The 24,312-nt window shown below is 38.6% G+C and overlaps 1 protein-coding gene across 2 annotated transcripts in view; it reads right to left on the minus strand.

Moving 5' to 3' along the window:
- The window catches only part of CATSPERE (catsper channel auxiliary subunit epsilon), a 145,238-nt gene that overhangs the window by 21,844 nt on the left and 99,082 nt on the right, over positions 1 to 24,312 (minus strand). For both annotated transcript variants that reach the window (XM_032862885.1, XM_032862886.1), the window contains exons 12-17: positions 11,086 to 11,144; positions 8,524 to 8,599; positions 6,793 to 6,845; positions 4,483 to 4,533; positions 4,063 to 4,096; positions 3,915 to 3,994 (exon numbers count right to left, since the gene is read on the minus strand). In XM_032862885.1, the coding sequence (XP_032718776.1) occupies positions 3,915 to 3,994; positions 4,063 to 4,096; positions 4,483 to 4,533; positions 6,793 to 6,845; positions 8,524 to 8,599; positions 11,086 to 11,144 (353 nt within the window). The remainder of the gene's footprint in view (positions 1 to 3,914; positions 3,995 to 4,062; positions 4,097 to 4,482; positions 4,534 to 6,792; positions 6,846 to 8,523; positions 8,600 to 11,085; positions 11,145 to 24,312) is intronic.

Raw genomic sequence — 24,312 nt, forward strand, 5'->3', positions numbered from 1 at the left:
AGTCACTAGGACTCATCTCATTTTCCCCATTGTCTCTTCTCATCTATTAATTATCTATCCAAGCCCCTGCCTATTATAATCACTAATTTTTCTCATAAATGATTCCTGTTCTTTGTCTGTGCTGCCATTTTGATCGTTTGTGTTTTTCCTCCATGGGCCACCAAGACAGTTTACTACCTGTCTTGTGCTATTTAGACTTGTTTCTCTGAAGTTCGTCTCCTCCCTTCTCCTGGAGAGGACTAGCTAAGGCAAATATTTGACCATGCCGCTCTACCATGGTATGGACAGGAAATCTTCTGTGATCCGGACTCCACTGAGCTAATTTCTCTTGTCCTGACACTTTGTGCCTTTCTTTATGCCCCAAGAGCACTAGACATCTTCTTCCTCAAACCATCACTTTGGCGTGAAAGCCTCGCCCAGTGGAGCTCATTGTCACCTTCCCCGCTTTTCTTCTCCCCCCTCTGCCTTCCGCTAAATATTTATTATCCTTTAAGACTACGTGACTCAGATCAAATGTAAGTTTTCTGGAAACATTTCCCAAAGCCCCTCTCCCTTCTGTAGCTGGGTTGGATTCTTTTGAGTTTCCTTTTTATTATTCCGTGTCAGCTAATATGTTTATCTAATTCATCAGACTCTTAAGCCCTTGAGAGAGGAAATCCTGTCTTGTTTATCTTTGAATTCCCAGGGCCTCACACAGTAAAAGGTTCAGAGGTGTTTAATAATAATGAGTTGAAGAGAAGAATACACTTCTCTGGGAGAGAACATTAAGATTATTTATCCTTGGAGGATTAAGACACTGCACAGAACAAAAACAAAGCAAACAAGGAGCCTGGGAAGATGGTCTGTAGGAGGACTCTGAGCTCACCTGTCCCATGTTTTCAACTTGGCCAGTCCCTAGTTAAACCAGAGAGCAGTGTAAAGGCCGGAGGAGGGACCAACTCCACAATTAATACAGAGAAGAAGAGAGGTAGGAAACATCAATGCAATAGAAATGAATATTTCTGTAAAAAAATCGGTCAAGGAACTCACAAAAAAGGATATAAAATATAATAACATATGCCTAAAACATGGGGAGAAGAGGAGAAAAGAATGACCCTGAACTTCATACACACTGCTACATGCAGAAGAGGTTATACGCAAACCCAATGGTAAACATATATCAAAAACCACTAATAAACATGAGAAGAATAAAGAGAAAGAAATCCAAATACATCACTAAGGAAAATCAATGAAACATGCAAGAGAGAAAGACAAGACCAGAGAAAAATCTTCAGAAAGAACCACACAAGTAACAAAATGGCAATAAATACATATCCACCAATAATTGCTTTGAATGTAAATGGACTAAATACTGACACAGGGCATCAGAATGGATGGGAAAAGGACAATCTCGCACAACATGCAAAAGAATGAAACTGAACCACGTTCTTCCACCAGACACAAAATAAACTCAAAATGGATGAAAGACCCAACTGTGAGGCATGAAAACCATAAAATCCTAGAAGAGAGCACAGACAGTAATGTCTCTGCCACAGGCTGTACCAAATTTTTTCTAGATATGTCTCCTGAAGCAAGGGAAACAAAAGCAAAAATAAACTACTGGGACACTGTCAAAATAAAATGCTTCTACACAGTGAAAGAAACAATGAACAAGGCTAAAATGCAACCTGTGGAATGGGAGAAGATATTTGCAAATGACGTATCTGATAAAGGGTTAGTATCCAAGACATAAAGAACTTATAAAACTCAACACCCCCCAAACCAATAATCCAGTTAGGAAATGGGCAGTAGACATGAATAGACATTTTTCTAAAGAAGACATCCAGATGGCCAACAGACACATGAAAAGATGCTCAACATCACTCATCATCAGGGAAACGCAAATCAAAACTACAATGAGAGACCACCTCACACCTGTCAGAATGACTGAAGTCAACAACATAAGAAATAACAGGTGTTGGTGAGGATGTGGAGAAAAAGGAATCCTTACGCACTGTTGGTGGGAATGAAAACTGGAGCAGCCACTGTGGAAAAAAATATGGGGTTTCCTAAAAAGTTAAAAATAGAAGTAGCTTACGATCCCACAATTTCACTACTGGGCATTTACCCAAAGAATACAAGAACACTAATTCAAAGGGATACATGCACCCCGATGTTCATAGTGGCGTTATTTATAACAGCCAAGATATGGAGCCCACCCAAGTATTCATTGATTTATGAATGGATAAAGATGTGGGGGGTGTGTGTGTGTGTGTGTGTGTGTAATATTCCATTATATTTGTATACTAGAACATTTTTATTCAACTGTAAAAAAGAATGAAATCTTGTTATTTGTAATGACAGGGACGGAGCTAGAGAGTATAATGTTAAGTGAAATAAATCAGTCTGAGAGAGACAAATGCCATATGATTTCACTCACATGTGGAATTTAAGAAACAAAACAAAAGAGCAAAGGGGAAAAAAATGGAGAGAGAGACAAATCCAGAAACACTCTCTTAAATATAGAGTACCATCTGATGGTTATCAGAAGGGGTGGGTGGGGTGATGGGGGAAAGAGGTGATGGGGGATTAAGGAGTGCGCCTGTTGTGATGAGCACAGGCTGAAGTATGGAACTACTGAATTACTATATTATACACCTGAAACTAATTTAACGCTGTGTGTCAGCTCACTGGAATTAAAATAAATACTTAAAACAAAACAAAGGGAAAAAAATGAGGCCTCAGTGGAGGAAGGAGTGTCTAGGGTTACCAGGAAAAGTAGTGGCACCACTGGATGTCTAGAAGAGGATCAGAACTGCAGAAGACAGCTGATCAGCCTGACCAGACTGACAGCCCAGAGGACCTAGGACAGAGGGCCTGTAGGACAGTGATGTCGAGGGCACAGCACAGAATCCTCAAAGTGGCATGGGTGAGGAATGGCAGGCAGGATGTGACGGTAAAGACCTTCTGGGTCCCAACAGGGAAAGCCCCCATAGCAAAACTAAATTGAAGCACCTGTCTTGGAACACTGAAAAAAATAAAATTAAATTAAGATGTTAAAAAAAAAAAAATGGAACACCTGAATCCTTACGTCACCCCTACCCACTTTGAGAGATCTCAGAAGTTGTTTCTAGCCTTAGAAAGCCCCAAAAGCTGGAAGCCTTGACCAAAGTTTTGATGTTTTTTACATAGAAATTTTGCTTCCAGTAATTTTTCCTAATGGCATATCTGGAGTGTGTCCAAACGTGTACAGAAGGGAATACCCACCACCATTTTGTTTATAATAGCAAACAAATTTAGAAAATGGGTCATTTGTCTCCTATTCTTCTGTATTTTAAATTTAGTAACAAACAGTGTAACTTTTGTAATCATAAATCAAGAATAAAATTAAAGATGAAGACAAAATAATAGAAAATTATTTGGAAAAGTCTTCCTCAGAGCATTTTATCCTATTATTACAAAATATTATTTATAAGAATTAAGTTACAGATAACATTTTTGAAATCTCCCCATTGTACCATCCCTATTAGTCATGTAGTTTCGTTCCTTGCAAGCTTTAAGTTATTGTTGGTCCATGGAAAGAAAAGTCATACGTCACCTGGGGAAGGTAGTTCCTGTCAAACAGGCAGAGGTGCTGGTAGGAGCTTGGGGAGAGATTAGAGAGAATAAAGCAACGGACAAGAGACCACCTGCATCACTGAGAAGAGCCTCAGCTGTCCTACCGGCCTTGTCTCAGCAGTGAAATGATAACCTCCCTCCACATGCAGGCACCATGGTAGTCCAACTTTGTATAACTAGTACGGAAAACTTAGAGATGCATATATCAAGTGCTCAAAAGTATTTGTTATTAAGTGCACGATTAATTAGCATTGTTTTCATACTTTCATCTTGAAACTTACAAAGTAAGTTAAAAATTTTAGTGAGGATATACTTACAATTCAATCAAAGGGTGAAACATTTCTCCGAAATCAAGTCTCAGTGGGCAGCCATATTTTTTCCAATTATATTTTACTCTCTAGAAAAGGAAAAATGCTTTAGTTATTTTCTATATTTGGCTGATGGATAAAATTATGCTTTTCTTACCAAGTTTTTAGATGGCTGATTCCTCAGATACGACCTGTAGGAAAGACATTTTTCATTACTTATTTTTCTTTCCTCTTTTAAAACTTATAAATTAAAAGCATTACTTTGTTCAGTAAGGAGGTATCACAAAAATTGATTACAAAATACTCTCCAGTTGTGTGGGGGTTAAATACACACTTCTAAATAATACATGTATTGAAGAAGAGATCTTAAGAGAAATTCAAAAAGATTTTGAACTAAATGGAAATGAAAACACAACTTATCAAAATTTGTGAGATGCAGCAAAAGCAGTGCCTAGAGGTAAATTTGTAGCAATGAACATATATATTAGAAAAGATTGATGTTAATAGGAATAAATACTGATTCTAAATTATTTGTACTAATAATGTAGAACAGTGCTTATTTAAAAATATTTCTTACTTTTCAATAATGTAAAAGAAATCATGCTGAAGACAGTCTTTTTTATTAAACCTACAAAAAACAAAACATGATAAAGTTGTAATATCATTCCTTATACACTTGCATAAACATATAATCATTTAACTCCATGATTCTCAAACTTGAGAGTATCACAGAATCATCACTTACTGAACTAGAATCCCGGGGTTAATGTGTGGCCTTAGCATTTCTTTTCTTTCTTTCTTTCTTTCTTTTTTTTTAAAGGTTTTATTTATTTATTTTAGAGAGAGAGAGAGAGTGCATGCACAGGGAGGAGGGAGAGGAGCAGAGGGAGAGGGAGAGACAGAATCTCAAGCAGGCTCCATGCCCAGAAGAGAGCCCCATGCAGGGCTTGATCTTACCACCCTGAGATCATGACCTGAGCCAAAATCGAGAGTCAGAACCTTAACCAACTGAGCCACCCAGGTGCACAATGGCCCTAGCATTTATATTTTTAAAAAATCAGTATTTCTGAGGCCACCGGAATTTGAAACATACTGATTTATTTGTATTTGATACATGTGAAAAATTCAGTGAAAATCCATCAAAATGAAGATAAATTTCTTCGGGCTATTTTTATTCCCCATAATTAAAAACCCCCACCAATTTCTAATTGCTGCTGGGGACGCAGTTGTGCAGGTAAGGAGCTACTTTAAGGATGCACCTAATTTCTGGTTAGTGGTCAGGCAAACATAGGCTATCATGGTCTAGAAAATGATGTCTTCAGTAAATTATTTATTTGACCATTTTTGCTGGCTGCTTCCACTGTAACTCAGAAGGAACCTTGGTCACCACCATGTTTAGATAGATATTGGAAGCCTACACCATTTCCTACCCTGAAGCTCAATATAGACCCCATGAGATGTCCTCCAAGGTGAATATCTCTCCTGTCACAGGAACCTTGGACTCCATAGGCCTCCTTTCATGACTGTGAAAACCTCAGGCCCACCCCAACTTGAATTCAACTTAGGGCCATTTTTAGGGTTCCAGAACAGTGGGTCATCGATTAAGAAGCCTGGAGTAAGGTTCTGAAATCTGTGTTTGTCAAACATGTTCTCCGGGTGGGGCTGATGAACAGCCCGCCTTTGACGATTGCCATCTAGACCCGCCCAGAAATAGACTGAGATCGTGGTACCGCACGTGGTGGTCCTGGGAACTGATTCTGGTAATGTTGCATAGAGCAGTTATTCTCAAATTTTAATGCCCTTGCTCATCTCCGGGATATTTAGTTAAAATAGCCATTCTCGCTCAGTGGGTATGGGACAAGGCCCAAGAACCTGAATTTCCAAGAAACTCCCAGCGATGCCAGTGCTGGTCCACAGACCATTCCAGAAGCAGGACGCCATGTGCTGCATAGATCAGTTAGCCTTTGTGCGTCCTGGAAAAGGAGTTGTGGGAAATGCACCTCCCTTGCTGACTGAAATGGGAAAACTTGATTGTCAGTCTAGCAACTGATGGTTCCAACTGCGTACTCAAAAGATTATTAGGATAGCGGGTGAGTAGATATTTGTTTCGGATGAGAGCAAGTCATTCCATAAATCGATTCGGAGAAGAGTCTCCACTCCCCGCTCACCACCACTCCTGACCACGGGAGAGGAGTCTATTAGGTACGTCGCGGTCTTAAGGACCCATTTCATCTCCACTGAACGGATTGTGCACACGGACCTCGATTGTCCCCCATAGAGGAGCGAGCCCGCGGTGGCCAGTGGATGACAGAAATCAGTGTGCTTCATCGTGAACCCCGGTAAAAGCAAGACAAGTCACACCTCGGGCTTCTCTGGAAGAAACCCTGGAGCTTCTGTGACGTTTGCTCTAAAAAAACTTCCCACGGGTAATGGTGCAGGTTTTTCTGATGTGGATGTAAGCAATTCTGTGGCAGAAATGACATTGTAACTGGTTTGAGGAGGAGGCAAAGGAGACATAAGTGTTTCTGCCTCTCGTTTCTCGGGGAATGAGGGCTAGCCTGGAGAGCGAGAGAGGCAATGGTGATGGATGGAAACAGGATGGTTGAAAGGGAAGGTGGAGAAAAACGCTGGCCACAGGGAAAGAGGTTAATCCTTTTTCCCCGTTGGTATGATTCAGATGGAAGGTTTGACTTGGCCCAAAGTTCAAACAAATCGGGTTTGGACAAACTGTCAGTTCAGTTTCTGGAAGCCCAAGTCAGCTCAGTTTTCGGGTTTCATCGTGAACAAGCCAGTCATCAGGCTGATGGTGCCACCGGCAATCGCCGTGCAGTTCACCATTTGTTTGAAAAGGCAAAGAGTAAGACAGGTCAAATGCAAATATACTTGCCCTTTAACAACAATGTATTTACTGGAATCACAGCCAACAGCTATTTGGAACACCTAAAATGGAGGAATTTAAGTGGTGAGACGTGTGGTTACAATTCGCATGAGCGAAAATGTCCCTACAGCGAAAAGTGATTACACTTTAGATTTGAAATAATCACCTTTCCAAAGTAGGGTTTTGTTACACTCTTTGGTGCTGTTTTACTCTTTCGTTTTGATCACATTTTTCCTGCCTTTGCTTCGTGTTGCTCTGTTGCTCACAAGGCTGGGAGGTTAGTTCTCTGCTTTTCCACATCGGTATTTCAGGAACTAACCGCATCTCCTCTTTCGCCAGCTCGGCTGTAACCGGGATCATCAACTCTGTTCTTCCAGCCTGTCCCTGACTCATGCGCGATCATCTGGCTCTTCACTGACTTCTTTCCGACCAGAGACCGGGCCCCTCCCTGACTAGGATGCTTATTTCTATTCCCATCTGGCTCCGGGACGATTACCCACCGCAGGGCTAGACACCCCCCAGGCTTGCTAAGTGGGATCTAGACACTTGCTTTCAGTCTCAAACATGTGCTGTAGGTTGCATTTCTCCACAAAGTGAATCTGAAAGAACCTCTAATACTCCCTAACCCTGAAGAAGGATGTGGGGATCAGGAGGGTGGGGATAGAGAACCCTGTCCAGACAAGCTTGATGGATTTAAAGAGTTAAACCTGCTAAACCCAGACCTCTCAGCCTTCACTGGAAAGGCACTCGATCTAAGACACAGGATCTGATTTGTTCTGTCAGCAACTCTACCCACAGTCCTTGGTGTCCCTTCATGACCAGATCTTTGGTTTTCCCTTCAAAGTGTTCCGAAGCATGGGCCTGCCCTTTGTCTTCACTAATCTAGTCATGTGACACCCTTGGTTGACTGAGGTCCTCAAATCTTTCCGTCAAGACCCACCACCACTTGATCCCTTCTCTTCTGGGGCCCAGCTGACAAAACCCAGCAACCACGTCTAGGATTGGTCCTCGACACAGAAATGCCAGTTGATAATGTGTTGGGGTGGTGTCATCGCTCCCTGGGAAAATTCCTGCTGGAAGGAATCACTAAGGCTTTCTGGGGACTGGCTGTTTCATGGGGCTCTGCTTTTGTAAACGTGTCTTCCTGGAATGCCCTTGGTATCAGCCTGCTCACCTTCCACTTACTCTCCAACAATTGACGCCTCACCCTGCCCCTCCCCGGTTTGCCCACTCTTCTGCGCTCTCTGTGCTCTCTCATAACTGTGTGTCATACACCCTTAGACTAGCTTCGGTTTGCCCCTAAGGAAGAGCCCGTCTTTTCATCCTTGTAACTCCCATTACCTACAAAGAGGCTGAAGCAAAGACACACAGTAGGCACACAATAAATTTTAGCTTTAAAACCTTTTTAAAAAGTTTTAAAAAGCCATCTTCTCTGACAAACCATATCCCACTTGAGTTCCCATTCATTTCAGTTTTCCTTTATACAGTTGTATCTCCTGAAACTAATCATTTTCTGCTTTTGCATGAGTTTCTACACCTCACTTTCACTGGTAAGCCCTTGGAAGACAGAACTGTGTGGTCTGTCTCCAAAGTGAAATAATGCCCCCCCCCCCCGAGACATAGACACACACTTCCCTGGGGGGGTGGGGGGGCTCCTGTATGGCGGGCTGGTGGGGGTTTTCTCGCCCACCACCTGCGGCTTTATTGAGGTAATGGTGTTGATCCACTTCTGTCACTTACCTTTTGGGCGGTTGGACACGCTCTTGCATACTCACTAGGCCGAAACTGCACAAGCCGAAGGCCCGTGTTCTCGTCTCTAGGAGAAATGGCACGTGCAGGTGCTTAGAGAATCCCAAGGGAGGCAGGCACCATGCCTGCCTTCCCGTGGAGCCCATGGACCGTCCCATGGACACTGGATGACTGGCGCCCAGGAGGAATTCTAGAAGTCTGGGAGGGGGCCGTGGGGGTGACTATTCTCCACTTCTGCTAAGGCACTGTGGTCACTCCCTGAAGTCACTCTTACTGCCCGGCGGGCTAGGGTAGGGTCGGCCCAATGGGAAACAGAGATGAGCGTCCATCAACATTTCCACCCCCCGCCTCTGCCCCGTTTCATTAACACCCTCCGTGGAGGAGGAGGCTGTGCGACTGACATCTGGTCCAGCTTTCCGATGACCTCAGAAGGGCACAGCTGCATTATTTGTTCTTTCTCTAGCCTCTGTGGATCTTTTCCTCCTATCCATGACCCTTTTGGAACCATAAAGAATAAGTTATGAGATTAGTTTTCTGAGCCACATTATGCTGTTTATTATGATCTGAGTGGAAGCAAAAGCAAGGTCGAATCTCTAAGTTCTGAAGTGCCTAAGAATTGTTTTGTGCCCGGACAAAATGGGAGAGGTTGAAATCGCTGAAGAAGTTGTGAAAGTTTTATGGAGGCTTCCTGCTGAGTGTGGAGCCAGACATGGGACCTGATCTCATGACCCTGACATCATGACCTGAGCTGAGATCAAGAGTATCAGTACTCCTGAGCTGAGATTGGAGTATCAGTAAAACTGCTAAGGTTTTTACTTTTTGAAAAAAACTGGGGAAAAACAAACCACAAACAAATGTTCTTTTTCTTCCAACATTCATCACATTTTAATATTTATTTATCTGTCATATATTAGGTATAAAGTATAATAAATGAGGATACAAATAGCACATTTTATATTTTTAAATCACTGTATCATATTTCATCAATTCTAAGATACATATTTTTTCTCATTTAACAACCTTGAAATCAGGAAGCATCTTATAATTATGCCAATTGTGGTTTGTTTTCCAGTGTGTTGGAAACTTTGATTTGATAAATACAGGAACATAGTCTAGGTCTATGAAGGACACTATAGTAAATATTGCATCTACAATTTTCTACACAAGTTTTCTTATAGGAAGGTTTTTTTTTCCCCATCACAGCTGACTTCAAAGCTTTTTGTATTTTTTGTCAAGTCTTGGACTGACCTGAAGTATTTTGGACAATCTGATGTGTATTCAACAGCAACAGAATTCTGAGTAAATATCCACAAAACCAAAAATACCCCAAGGAACCCATAACATTAGAAGCATCGAGAGAAAAGTGTTGGTGAGGGGCTGGGGATGAATTGAGCCTCCCTTGGCTACAGTCTGTAGAGCAGCCTTTCCTCTCTTCCCCTTCCTGACCAGAGAGTGACTCTACCACTTTATTCTGTTGTATTTTCTTTCTTTTTTTAAAGATCGATTTATTTATTTTAAAGAGAGAAAGAGAGTTGGGGGAGTGGCAGAGGGAGAGGGAGAGAATCCCAAGCAGACTCCCTGCTGAGTGTGTAGTCTGACATGGGGCTCGATGCCGTGACCCTGAGATCATGACCTGAGCTGAGATCAAGAGTTGGACACTCAACTGACGGAGCTGTTCAGGTGCCCTCCTGTTTTATTTTCTTAACTGCACATATAACTACTTGGAATTACCTTGTTCATTTATTTGGTTACTTGTTCTTTGTCTTCTCTCACTAGAGATATGGCCCATGATGACAGGATTTCTTCTTACTTGTTCACCATGTGTTTTGAGCACCTACAAAGTGCTTGGCATAGAGCTCAAGCTCACTTGGGGGAGCAGCAGACTAAGGAAAAATGGACTTTTTCCTAGCAAAACAGTGTTATTTTTCCAGAAATCTATCGAGTCAGGACATAATGATGGCCATAGAAATGCCTCAAGACACAATTCCAGGTCAGTTGTTTCCTCCAGAAATGACGTGCTCATATGCTACCTATTCCAAGAGTCAAAGATGATGTTTTCTCTGATTCTACTCATAGTTAAATACCTACTTATATTAGAGTTCTAGTCTGCCCAAGGATAGTATGCAAAGACTTTGGGATGGGAACGAATGAGCACATGCTTGAAAATTAATGAATTAAGAAATAGCCCATTTTTCACTTGATGGATTGGGCCCACTGGATATCATAAGCAACTGATGAATCACTAAACTCTACCTCTGAAATTAATACACTATATGTTAATTAATTGATTTTTAAATAAAAAAAGAAATAGCCCATTTTCTGCATCTTCAGTTGGACAAATGGAAACCTCCAGATACGTTTCATGTAATTACAAGGAGCATTTTACATTTTTATACAGAATAATAATTTCACATCTAACCAAACACTTAAAAGAAATCTGAAATCTAGATATTTAAAATGTCATGAGGCCATGAAAGTAAAAGAATACCTACAAATCAATCATCTCAATAGCACATTTCGCATTGAACAGGTTCTTTTAAAAGTCATACTTACTGCAACTTGAAGTAGTCATCTACAGCCTCATAATTTACATTCTGAAAAAATGTGACTGTCTGGAAAAGAAAATGAGCATTTGTGTAAAACATGGAAACTGGGAATGGTGACAATGAATACTTTCAGGACAGACTTAAACCTTTCTTTAGGTAAGAAAAAGAATGTATTTAGCACTTTTTTCAACTTCTTTTCTTTTCTATCTCAGAAACTCCAATTATGGACATATTAGATTTCATTTGTTACATTTTTCTTATTTTCTCTTCTAATTGTATCTTAGGAAGCCCTTTTATTTACATTGCTTCTCTTTCCCTCTTCACTTACTTCTGTCATTGCAATATTTCTATTTTCATTTATGTCCTGCTGTGTAGCCAGCGCACTCCCATTTCCTGATCCCATTGTCTCTGGACCTTTTCATTTTTTCTTTGAGGTTTTTAAATAATTAAAGATATAATGTTGTCAGTAATTTTTGAGACTATGAGGAATTATTTGCCTGAACCTTCTTCTCTTATTTTTGAATAATTAAAAAAAAACTCATTTGCCTTTTTGTATGTGTTCCTTGTGATTTTCTTCCATCTAGGGCATGTTTTATCTCAAGTTTCAGCATCCCAGAAGGTTTCTATCTTTTCAGGGTAAAGCCATTTACAGAATATGTGTGATATTAGGGGCAAAAAATTATAAGCCTCTTATAAAGCATGCTAACTGTAGTTACATTCTTAAAGCATGGTAACTATAGTCCTTATAACCCCTAAATTATCTTTTTGGTGGTAGTTCTTTGTTAGTAGATAGAGAGATAGGTGATAGATAGATAGATATGGTTATCTTCAGAGAGATAATTTGGTTCTGGCTAATCTGGTGTGATTAGAAGAGACCTTGTACCTCTAAACCAACCTTTGCAAAAAATCTTACTTCTGAGACAAGGTTTATTTATTCATATGTTCGATGCTAAATGGTATGACACAAAATATACAATCTTTCATGATAAAAATTTGAAGGCTGTGGAGGTTATTACATCAAAAGTAAATCTAGTTCATGTTCAAGGAAAGGAGCTAATTGTCAAGTTTCCACTTGTGTTCTATTGTACACCATACTTTTTCTTCATATGTAATCATTAAAATAACTTTATAAAGGTGTTCCTGCATGTAATTAGGCTTGAAGATTTTTAAATTTTTCTTTTGTGAAATGTAAGCATATTCTCTAAGTTTTGCTTATCAATTGTCACTTAAGTGGTGCTCAAACTTGGGTCTGTAACTCAACCAACATGTATGTGTATTATTTTGGATTATAATCACTGAAAATATTTACCCAGAGGAACTATTTAAAAAATATATTTTGTGGATGTAATCATCTGTTTCATAATTATTTCATCATAAATAGTTAAGAAATGATTTGGAGACTTTCATTTCTAGGAGCAGCAGGTAGGTTCTGTGGACAAACTTTTGCTCTTAAAATCAAACATATGAGCACTGAGTGTTAAATACAACAGATGAATCACTGAACTCTGCCTCTGAAACTAATAATACACTATATGTTCATCAAATGAATATAAATAAAATAAAACCAAAACAAAATAAACATATCACAAAACCTACAAACCGCAGCCTTTTAAGAGTCACCTTGAAAGCACCAAACAACTAACAAGAGAGTGGGAACTATTAACCCGAAGACAGGGAAATTAGGAACCTTGAGAATAAAGCAGAGCACCAGAGCCCAGAGTCTTCTTTCAGCCTAAAGGTATCTGTCAATCTAGTCAGGAGAGGTGTAATTCAAGATAGAGAATCACATTGGATATCCTCCCTACATTAACCTGAGTTATCAGAAGACTATATTCTCAGGGTTAAGAGTAAATCAGGATTAAATCTCTGCCCTCCTTAACCCTTCAGTGACGTCAGTAACTAGGTGATCAGAAAAAGCAAGAAGTGTTTGTTCTAACAATTGGTGGCCATGAGTAGGTTCTTGTATGGCATTATATCCCATAATTGTTTGCCTGGAAGACTCAGGGGATTTAAAGAAGTTCAAGGAAGTAGTGTCCCCAGATGTGCCCCTGACTGTGGTGAACACAGGTCATCTAAAGATCAGGATGTATTCTTATTCGACATCAGGGAATTCTTATGAATACTTTCACAAATGGGTCGCGGGGTGGCACAGTCAGTTGAGCATCTGACTCTCAGTTTCAGCTCACGTTATGATCTCAGGGTGCTGAGATCGATCCTCATGTGGGTAGTTAAAACAATTTTTTTTTAAACCAGAAGGGACAAATAGAAAACAAATGGTCAAATGGTAGACTTAAACTCAGCCATATAAAAAAAAAATTACATGAATGCACCCAATGAGAAGGTAAAAATGTTCAGATTGAATGAATAAAATCTAATTTAAAAAAACCTTAAAGACACAGATGGTTGATATTAAAAGAATATTAAATATTAAAAGAAAAGAAGATACATTGTGCTAACATTATTCTAAAGAAGGTTGAGGTGGTTCTATAAATATCACACAAAGTAGATTTTAGGGCAAAAAATTATCACTAGAGGAAAAGGGGTCATTTCATAGTGATACAGGAATTCATTCATCAAAAGGAAATAATTCTAAATGATTATGCTGAGTGAAAGAAGACAGATAGAACAGAGTGCATACTGTATGTTTCCATTTGTATAAAATTCTAGAAAAACAAACTAATGTATAGTGATAGGAAGCAGATTAGTGGTTGCCTAGTAATGGGGAATTGAAGGAGGGATGGTTGACAAAGGAGCATGAAGAAACTTTGAGGGGTGGACATGGACATTATCTTGATTGTGGTTGTAATTTCATGGGTGTATTATATGCAATTTATTTTATGCCAATTATACAAAAATAAAACAAAAAGGTAGTCTATGAGATGCCAAAAAATTCAGTTAAGAAAAGGCACACAACCCTATAAAAAAAGTGACAAAACTTGAGTTGCACAGAAGTGGGAATCCACGTAGCCAATAAACACGTGGAAAATTGTTTAACCTCATTAAAAAGAAGAGAATAATAAAAAAATAACACACACATTAGTTGGGCAAGAATTAAGGTCTGACTATACCAATTATTGGCATAAATACTAAAACCTCCAACTTTGAGATGACATCACGGAAGAACATTTTCGTGACTTAGGGACAGGAAAAGATATCTTTTGACACAAAAAGCAATAGCCATAAACAAAAAATCTTTATCAAAATTAAAAAATTCTACTTATTAAAAGTCACCATTAAGAAAAGGAATAGGCAGCGTTCTGATTCAAGATGGTGATGTCGGAGGATCCTGAAATCACCTCCTCCCACGGACACACCAAATTGACAGCTACATGTAGAACGATGTTCTCCAAAAGAAACCCCCAAACCAGCTGAGCAATGCCTACACATTAGGGGAGTGAGAAAAAAGAAACGAAATGAAACAAAACAAAACAAAAACAACCATGTAGAAATAGGTAGGAGAGGCTAAGACATAGCCTCACCACCGACTCCAACCCCAGCATGGTAACCCACAGTTGGGAGGTAACTCAAATTCCTGAGGTCTCCCCGCCGTGAGGAGTGAAGGATTGAACCCATGTGGCATGGCACCTTTTAAGACCTTATCTGAGAGACAAGCTCCCCAAACATCTAGCTTTGAAAGCCAATGGGACTTGCCTCCACAAGACCCAGAAGGCTATTTCGAACTGAGAAACAGTTCTTAGAAGGCTCTCCTCGGTGGACTTATCCATCCTAGGGCCGAATACAAAACCCCTGACTGAGAAGTGGCCAGGCTGAGAAACAGTTCTTAGAAGGCTCTCCTCGGCGGACTTATCCATCCTAGGGCCCAATACAAAGCCCCTGACTGAGAAGTGGCCAGGCTTTCGGGGAGAGAGGCTTATACGCTTATCAGGCATTGAATTAAACACATCTAGGGAGGAACCTACTAAAATGCTCCGAAGGGGGAGGTAAGTGGTGCCATATTTGTTCTCTCCCTCTACCTCACTCTGGCCTCTTGCATCTCCCAGAAAGGAGCTTCTACACCGGTCTAGCGCCCTGATCTTTGTGGCTGCAAAGGATTTCTTTGCAGAGGAATCTCGAGATCGCCTGGCTCTGGTGGCCAGTGGGGCTTGTGCTTGTGAGTCTGATAGTGGATGTAATGGACATAGGAGGAAGTCTTAGCTGACTATAACCCCAAGGCACAGCAGAGGCAACAGACTCAAATACCCAGTCTTTCTGTGAAAGACACCTAGTAGCTTAGTTTCATAGATGTGGCCTGAGGGGCAGGCTTCTAATTAAAGCAATATCTAAGAGCCAACTCTAATTCTCTCCAGAGACCTCAGAGGGGAAGAGTATTTTTGCAGTCTTCCTCTGCTTTTTTCTGGGTCACTGTTATTTCTCTAAAAGCAGCTTGTGCACACACCTGGTGCCCTAATTTTTGTGGCTGCTGCCCAGGAGACACACCTGGATTTCCTGGCATTGGGGACCAGAGGGGCTTATGATTGGAACCACAGAACTGTTACAAAAGAGAAACAGTTCTTAACTGATTACCCACCCCCCACAGGGTGCAGTGCAGTAATAGTAGACTGAAACGCACCCCAAGTCTTTCTGTGCAAGAGGTCTATTAGCTTATTTTTATGGCTGTGGCCTAAGGGGTAGGCTTCTAGTTTCACACACATTTAGGGGCTTACTACAATCCTCTGTAGAGATCAGAGAGGCTAGGCAGTATACCATCATTGGGCTTTTCCTCTGCCTTGTCTCAGATTACTGGTATCTCTGAGAAAGGAGATTATATACGTGTTTGGCTCCCAAGCTTTTGTGTCTGTCACCCAAAGAACATGTTCCTTGATAGCCTGGCTCTGATGGATGGCAGGGCTGGTGCTCATGGGTTCAACAGGATGGTAGTAAGCGAAGAGCACCTCTTACCTGGCTATTAATCCAGGGCTCAACATTGAGGGAGCAGACAAAAATGTGCATCTCCCAGTCTCCCCAGAAAGAGGTGTGTTTGTATACTTTAAAAGCTGCTGCATCAGGGTCTGGCTTCCAATCAGCCTGCATCTAGGTGCTAACTGAGATATTCCCCTTCGAGATGCTGACAGGTCTTGGCACACCATCAAATACTGGGAGCCACTAAGAATAAAGTAGGCTGATTGGATAATCACAAAGATTTGAGAGGGCCGCGTTGGATGATAAGGTTCATCTCCTACATGAGACTGGGAGAGATGATTGTTTTGTCTACTACATAGAAACCAACACAGAGATCCAAGAAAAAAATAAAGAAGCAGAAGAATATGCTCTAAATGAAAGAACAAGATAAAACTTCAGATAAAACACCTTAATGAAATGGAGATAAATGATTTACCTGATAAGGAGATTAAAATTATGGTCATAATGATTCTCACCAAGCTCAGGAGAAGAATGGATGAACCAAGTGGAAATTTCAACAAAGACAGAAAATACAAGAAAGTATCCAATGGCAGTCACAGAGTTGAAAAATGCAATAACTGAACTGAAAAATATAATAGAGAACTTGAAGACAGGGCAGTAGAACTCACCCAGTAAGAATAGCAAAAGGAAAAAAGAATGCAAAAGTGTGAAGAGCTTAAGGGATTTATGGGACAACATCAAGCAGATCAATATTTGCATCATAGGGGTTGCAGAAAGAAAAGAGAGAGAAAAAGGGGCAGTAAACTTATTCCAAGAATGACCAAACACTTCCCTCATCTGGGGAAGGAAACAGACATCCAGATCCAGAAAGCCCAGAGTTTTAAATATAATGAATCCAAAGACACCCACATCAAGACACCTTATAATCAAAATATCAAAAGTTAAAGACAGAAGAAGCTCTTAAAAGCACTAAGAAAAAAACAATTTGTGTACAAGGGAACCCCCATAAGACAATAAGCAGATTTTTTGGCAGAAACATTGCTGCCATAGAAGAGCAGCACAATGTATTCAAAGTACTAAAAGAAAAAACTGCCATCCAAGAATACTATCCCTGGCAAAGTTGTCCTTCAGAATTGAAAGATAGAGAACAGTTTTCCAAAGAAGCAAAAGCTAAAGGAGTTCATCATCACTAAGCCAACCTTATAAGGAATGTTAAAGGGACTTTTAAAGTTGAAATGAAATACTAGTAACAGGAAAACATATGAAAGTATAAATCCAATTGGTAAGATGAAAAAATAGTGAAATTAAGAATTATTTAATATTGTAAATGTAGATTAATCACTTATAAAGCTAGTATGAAACTTAAAGACAAAAAAAGTAATAAAAATAACTGAAAACATCAACAAACTGACAATAAGTACATATCTATCAGTAATCACTTTAAGTAATTATAGACTGAATTCTCTAGTAAAAAGACATAAGATGGCTGAATGGATAAAGAACAAGACCCATCTGTGTGTTGCCTACAAGAGACTTGTCAGATGTAAGGATGCACAGAGACAGAAAGTAAAGGGGTGGAAAATGATAACCCATGCAAATGGAAATCAGATGAAAGCTGGGGTAGCTACTCTTACATCTAACAAGATAGACTTTAAAACAAACACTGTAATAAAAGACATAAGGTTATTACCTAATGACAAAGGGGCAATCCAACATGAGGATATAATATTATGCACCCAACAAAGGAGGACCTGAATATATAAAGCAAATATTAACAGAGCTAAAGGGAAAAATAGATAGTGATACAATAATAGTAGGAGACCTTAGTACCCCGCTTTCATCAATGGATACATCATCCAAAGAGAAAATCAATAAGGAAACATTAATCTTAAGAAACAGAGTAGATGAGATTGACCTAATAGACATATCCAGAACTTTCCATCCAAAAGCAACAAAATACCCATTTCCCTCAAGTGCACACAGTACATTCTCAAGGAGACATCACATGTTAGGCCATAAAACAAGTCTTAATATACTTGAAAATTAAAATCAAATCAAGCATCTCTTCTAACTACAATGATGTGAAACTAGAAATCAATCACAAGAGGAAAACTGGAAAATTCACAAATAGGTGAAGATTAAACAATATGTTACTGAACAAGAAATGAAGAAATAAAAAAAGAAATAAAAATACCTTGAGACAAGTAAAAACAGAAATACAACATTCTCAGATATATGGGATGCAGCAAAAGCAGTTTTAAGAAGGAACCTTATAGTGAGAAATGCCTACATCAAGAAACAAGAAAGAATCAAATAAACAACCTAACTTTACATCTCAAAAAACTAGAGGAATAAATAAATCCTAAATTCAGTAAAAGGAAGGAAATAACAAAGATCCAAGAGGAAATAAATGAAATAGAGACTAAAAGGACAACAGAAGAGATCAATGAAATAAGAGCTGGTTTTTGAAAAGATAAACAAAATTGATAAGCCTAGCCTGACTCCCAATTAAAAAAAGGAACAAAAAAAAATGAAATCAGAAATAGATGTTACAACTGATACCACTGAAAAATGAAATATCATAAGAGAAAAGTAAATGCCCACAAACTGGCCAACCTAGAAGAAATGGATAAATATCAAGAAACATATAACCTACCAAGACTGAATTGCCGAAGAAATAGAAAATCTGAACAGACTGAATACTAATAAGGAGATGGAATCTGTAATCAAAAACCTCCCAACAAACAGAAGTGCAAGACCAGATGGCTTCACTGGTGAATTATACAAAACACTGAAAAAATAATTAATACCAATCCTCAAACTCTTCCAAAAAGTAAAAAAGGGAGCACTTCCAAACTCATTTTATAATGCCAGCATTAGCCTGATACTAAAACCAGACAAGGATGCCACAAAGAAAATAAAATTAAAGGCCATGATCCTCCATGGAGGTAGATGCAAAAATTCTCAACAAAACTTAGGAATCTGAATTCAACAATACTGTAAAAGAAGAAAACACCACAATCAAGTAGGATTTATTCCAAGGATGCAAGGATGGCTCGACATTTCCAAATCACTCAGTGTGGTACATCACATCAACAAAATGAAGGATAAAAATCAAATGGTCATTTCAGAAGATGCAGAAAAAGCATATGACAAAATGCAACATCCATTTATAATAAGAACTCTCCACAAAGTGGGCATAGAGGGAACATAGTAAAGGTTAAGTATGTCAAGTCTGTAGCTAATATCAATACTCAATAGAGAAAAGCTGAAAGCTTTTCCTCTCAGATCAGGAACAAGACAAAGGTGCCTACTCTCATTACTTTTGTTCAACACAATACTGGAAATCCCACCCAGAGAAATTAGACAAGAAGAAGAAATAAAAGACATACAAATTGGAACATAAGGTAAAACTGTCTCTGCTTGCAGATGACATGGTCTATATATACAAAACCAAAAAAACCCTATTCTACCAAAAAACTGTTAGAACTAATAAATTAATTCAGTAAAGTTACAGAATACAAAATCAATATACAACAATCTGTTGTGCTTCTATGCAGTAATAATAAACTATCAGAAGGAGAAACTAAAAAAGCAACCTCACCTTGTGCATCAAAAAGAATAAAATACCTCAGAATAAATGTCACCAAGAAGGTGAAAGACCTGTATATTAAAAACTTAAGACATTCATGAAAGCAACTGAAGAAGAGACAAATAAATGGAAAGATATTATGTAATGGTGGATTTGAAGAATTGATATTGGTAAAATGTCCACACTACCCAAAGCAATATATAGATTCAAGACATTCTGTATCAAAATGCCAATGGCATTTTTCATGGAAACAAAGAATTCTAAAATTTATATGGAATCACAAAAGAACCAGGATAGCCAAAACAATCTAAGAAGGACAAAGCTAGCGGCATCATCCTACCTGATTTCAAACCGTATTACAAAGCTTTATAAGCAAAACAGTATAGTATTGGCATAACAACAAACACATAACTGTACAGAACAGAGCTCAGAATGAAGCCCATGTGTATACAGTCAGTTAATTTATGACAAAGGAGTTAATTATATACAATGGGGAGGATAATCTTCAATAAATGGGAAAACTGAATAACCTCATGCAAAATAATGAAATTGGTCCCCTACCCCACACCATACACAAAAATCGACTCAAAAGGAGATTAAAGACTTGAACATAAGATCTGAAACTGTATAACTCCTAGAAGAAGACAGGCAGTAAGCTCCCTGACATCAGTTTTGGCAATAATTTTTTTGGATTTGACACCAAAAGCAAGGGCAACAAGAGCAAAAATAAACAAGTGGGACTACATCGAACTATAAAACGCTTTTGCATGGCAAAAGAAACAATGAGAGAAAGTAGTTCCAAGTCACACACCTGGTAAAGGGTTAATATCCACAATATGCAAGGAACTTGAATAATTCAACAGTGAGAAAACAATCTGATTAAAAAATGGGCAAGGGTTCTGAATATATATTTATTCCTAAGAAGACATATATATAGATGACCAACAGGTCTGTGATATCACTAATTATCAAGAAAATGTAAATCAAGAGCACAATATCACCTCACCCCTGCTAGAATGGCCATGATCAAAAAACATAAGAGATAACAAATGTTGGTGAGGATGTGGAGAAAAGAGAATCTTGTGCTCTCTTGGTGGGAATGTAAGTTGGTGAGGCCACTATAGAAAACAGTATGGAGGACCCTCAGAAGACTAAAAACAGAACTACCATATGAGCCAGTAATTCCACTTCTGGGAATATACCCAAAGGTAGTAAAAACATTAACTCAAAAAGATATCTGCACCCCCATGTCCCCTGCAGCATTATTTACAGTAGCCAAGACATGAAAACAATCTATGTTTCTCTCTCTCTTCTGTATACACACCATGGAATATTATTCAGTCATAAAGAACAGGAAATCTTTCTCTCTCAAAATAAATATATAAATCTAAAAAAACAAAAAAAGAACATGGAAATCCTGCCTATTTACAACAACGTGGGTGAATCTTGAAGGCATGATCCTAAGTGAAATGAGCCAGACACAGAAAGATAAATATTGTATGATCTCACTTACATGTGGAGCTGAAACACTCTCCCCACCAACGGACCCCTCCCCCGCAACTCAAAGGTACAGAGACCAATTTGATCGTTACTAGAGGTGGGAGTGGTGGGTGCGAACAAAGAATGAAGGTACTCAAAAGGTACAAACTCACACTTACAAAACAAGCCATGGAAATGTAAGGTACAGCATGGTGACTACAATTAATAATACTGTATTATACACTTAAAAGTTGCTAAGAGAATAAACACTAAAAGTTCTTATCATAAGAAAAAAATGTGTAACTACGTGTAGTGATGGAGGTTAAGTAGGCTTTTGTGGTGATTATTTCACAACATATACAAACACCAAATCATTATGTTCCATGTCTGAAATGAATATAATGTTCTATTCAATTATAAAAAATATACCTCAATTAAAAAAAGGACTATGTCAATCAAGATGTTCAAATCATTTTTAAAATTTCAAAACTAAAATTTCGTGTAAATATCACTATGAAACCAGCTAGTAGCACTAAAACCTTTTCAAAATTAAAGTTATCCACTTTTGTATATAGGTGTTATATTCAGGTTTTGTTTTGTTTTGTTTTGTTTCCCCTAAATTGAGTAATGAGCTAGGATACTTGACAACCCTACTAGCTAGGACACACAATGATTAGTCTGTGAAGTCGTATTGACTCAATCTGCACAAAATAAGCAAGGTTATCACATTACTACTGTAATTCATTGGCTCTAAGATGCCACAGGATGTAAGACTCATCCTGATTTCATAGATGCTAAAAAAAAAGTGCGCTAGGGTTGATGAAATGTGGTGGTAGTAACAGGAACAGTAGTAGTCGCAGCAACAGTGGTGATTATAGCTGTAGTAGCAACAAGTAAACCTAGTGTTGGCTACGGGCCAGAGGCACCTGTAAGTTCTTTATGTAGTTAAACTCATTTAATCCTAAAAACCTTATGAAGTAAATATTACGATAATAATTATTTTATTACTATATAGTGGTTAATATAGAAAACAATACATTATGGTAACACATAGACATAATTACATATTAATTAAATATTCTATTACATATACTATATTGTTCTTATTATCATCATTACTTAGATGAAAGTACTAAGGCACAGAAAGATGAAAAAACTTGCTAATCCCTTTGAATTAGTGTTTTTGTGTGTTTTGGGTAAATACCCAGAAGTGCAATTACTAGATCATAGGGTATTTCTGTTTTTAACTTTTTGAGGAAACTCCATCACAGTGGCTGCACTGTGTGTGTGTGTGTGTGTGTGTGTGTGTGTAATGGAATATTATCCAGCCATAGAAAAGAATGAAATCTTACCATTTGCAATGACATTTTTGGAACTAGAGAGTATAATGCTAAGCAAAATGAGTCAGAGAAAGACAAATATTATATGATTTCATTCATATGTGGAATTTAGTAAATAAAACGGATGAGCAAAGAGGAAAAGAGAGAGAGAGAGAGAGACAAACCAAAAAACAAACTCTTAACTCTAGAGAATACACTGATAGTTATCAGAGAGGAGGAGGTGGGGGGATGGGGGAAACAGGTTATGGGCATTAAGGAGAGCACTTGTCATGACTGTTATTTGTATATTTTGACTGGTAGCTGTATTTTGAAGTTCTGAATTGCAAATGGGCAAAAGTACATTATACAGCACATTCTTGGAAAGAAAACTAATGAGAGCTTATGCAGATATTGTGGCTAGGTAATCAAAGAAAACTTTCCTGGGTTGAAGGAGGGTGTAAATCTTTTCTGTTCTTGTTCTGGGAGAAGGAGGTACCTCTCAGAAAAGTGAATTAAATACCCTCCTTGTTTCTTGAAACATGATCAATCCAGTCTTATTTTATTTATTATGTTTTAGTTTTTCCCTGTATCTCCTGCCCTTATTCCCTTCCCCTCCTCTTCCCCTTCCCTCTTCCCCCATGTGCAGATCCCCATAATGTTTATTAAGCAAGCATGATGTCATTATACTTGATGATGTCATATTGTCTGATAACTGTCCTTGGGTATTGTGTCTGTGTAAAATGAATAATGCTTTTTTTCGTTGCTTGTGATTTATGTATAGGTGTTCACAATTTTTGTAAATGTTACTATATGATGGATCTCAGTTTCTTATTTGATACTGTTTTCCACCTAACAATGTTTTAAGATCTATCCATATATTATGCAAATCTAAGTCAGCTCTCTGTGTTTCTAAATCTGTTTATCCCAGATTGCGTTATTATTGTAGTTGTGGAATTAAATATTATGGGCTGATGAAATTGAGTATAAAAGGAAAGGAGCATTACTGTTTCCCCGAGAACAAAATGATCCAAAGCAAATGACAGTACAGATTGCTTTGGAAAATTTTAATAAAGCAAGTCCCTGAAGAAATTGATGAATTAGGTATGAGCAAGGTAACAGTAAGAGATTGGAAAAAGTGAAAAAAATTCTAGAATTTTGATGGCTTTGTCAGTGTCATTAATTATTCCCCCTCCTCTACTTTTATTTTTTTGAAGATTTTATTTGCTTATTTGAAAGAGAAAAAAAAAAAAAAAGCCTGAGCAGGAGTCTGGGGAGAAGCAGAAGGAGAGGGAGAAACAGACTCTCCACTGAGCATGGAGCCTGATATGGGGCTTGATTGCAGGACTCTGGGATCATGACCTGAGCTGAAGGCAGATGCTTAACCGGCTGAGCCACCCAGGCGCCCTCTCCCCTTTTAAAGAAATAGAGGTGGGAACTTAAGAGATAATGCATTATGAATAAGGTTATGCAAGAAAGGAGAGGAGATGCTCCAGTAAGTTGACTTATTGCAAAGAAAAGTCTGTGATCCTATATTAAAAGGTTGACTCATGAATATACCTTCATTTATTTAAGTTAAAGTATAACATTTCATTCATATCATTTTCATTTTTAATGATTCTCTGCTTTAACCGACTTTGGAATTAACTGAACATTTCATTCCATTGCCTCTGTTAAGATGCCCACTACTGTAAATGCTAAAGAAAGCTGAGTGCAGAAAGAGAAGATGGGAAGTAGAATATACAGTGTTCGGGAAGAAATTGTAGTAACATGTGAAACATTTATGCTATAGTGTTCATTGGAAACTAGTATACAAAATAATATCTAAAGTACATTTGCACCTAGCTGTGTTGCATCATCTGAAAGTTAGCTGCGGTACTTCTTCCCATTCCTGTAGGCACCTCTCTTCACAGGGTAAGTCTGCTGTTCTCCTGTCAAGGGGTGGACTGTATTTCTTCATCCTGTTACCTAGGCTGGCCTTGTGAAT

The sequence above is a fragment of the Lontra canadensis genome, unplaced genomic scaffold (assembly GCF_010015895.1).
Source record: "Lontra canadensis isolate GAN:19392208 unplaced genomic scaffold, GSC_riverotter_1.0 scaffold24, whole genome shotgun sequence".
Classification (NCBI taxonomy): domain Eukaryota; kingdom Metazoa; phylum Chordata; class Mammalia; order Carnivora; family Mustelidae; genus Lontra; species Lontra canadensis.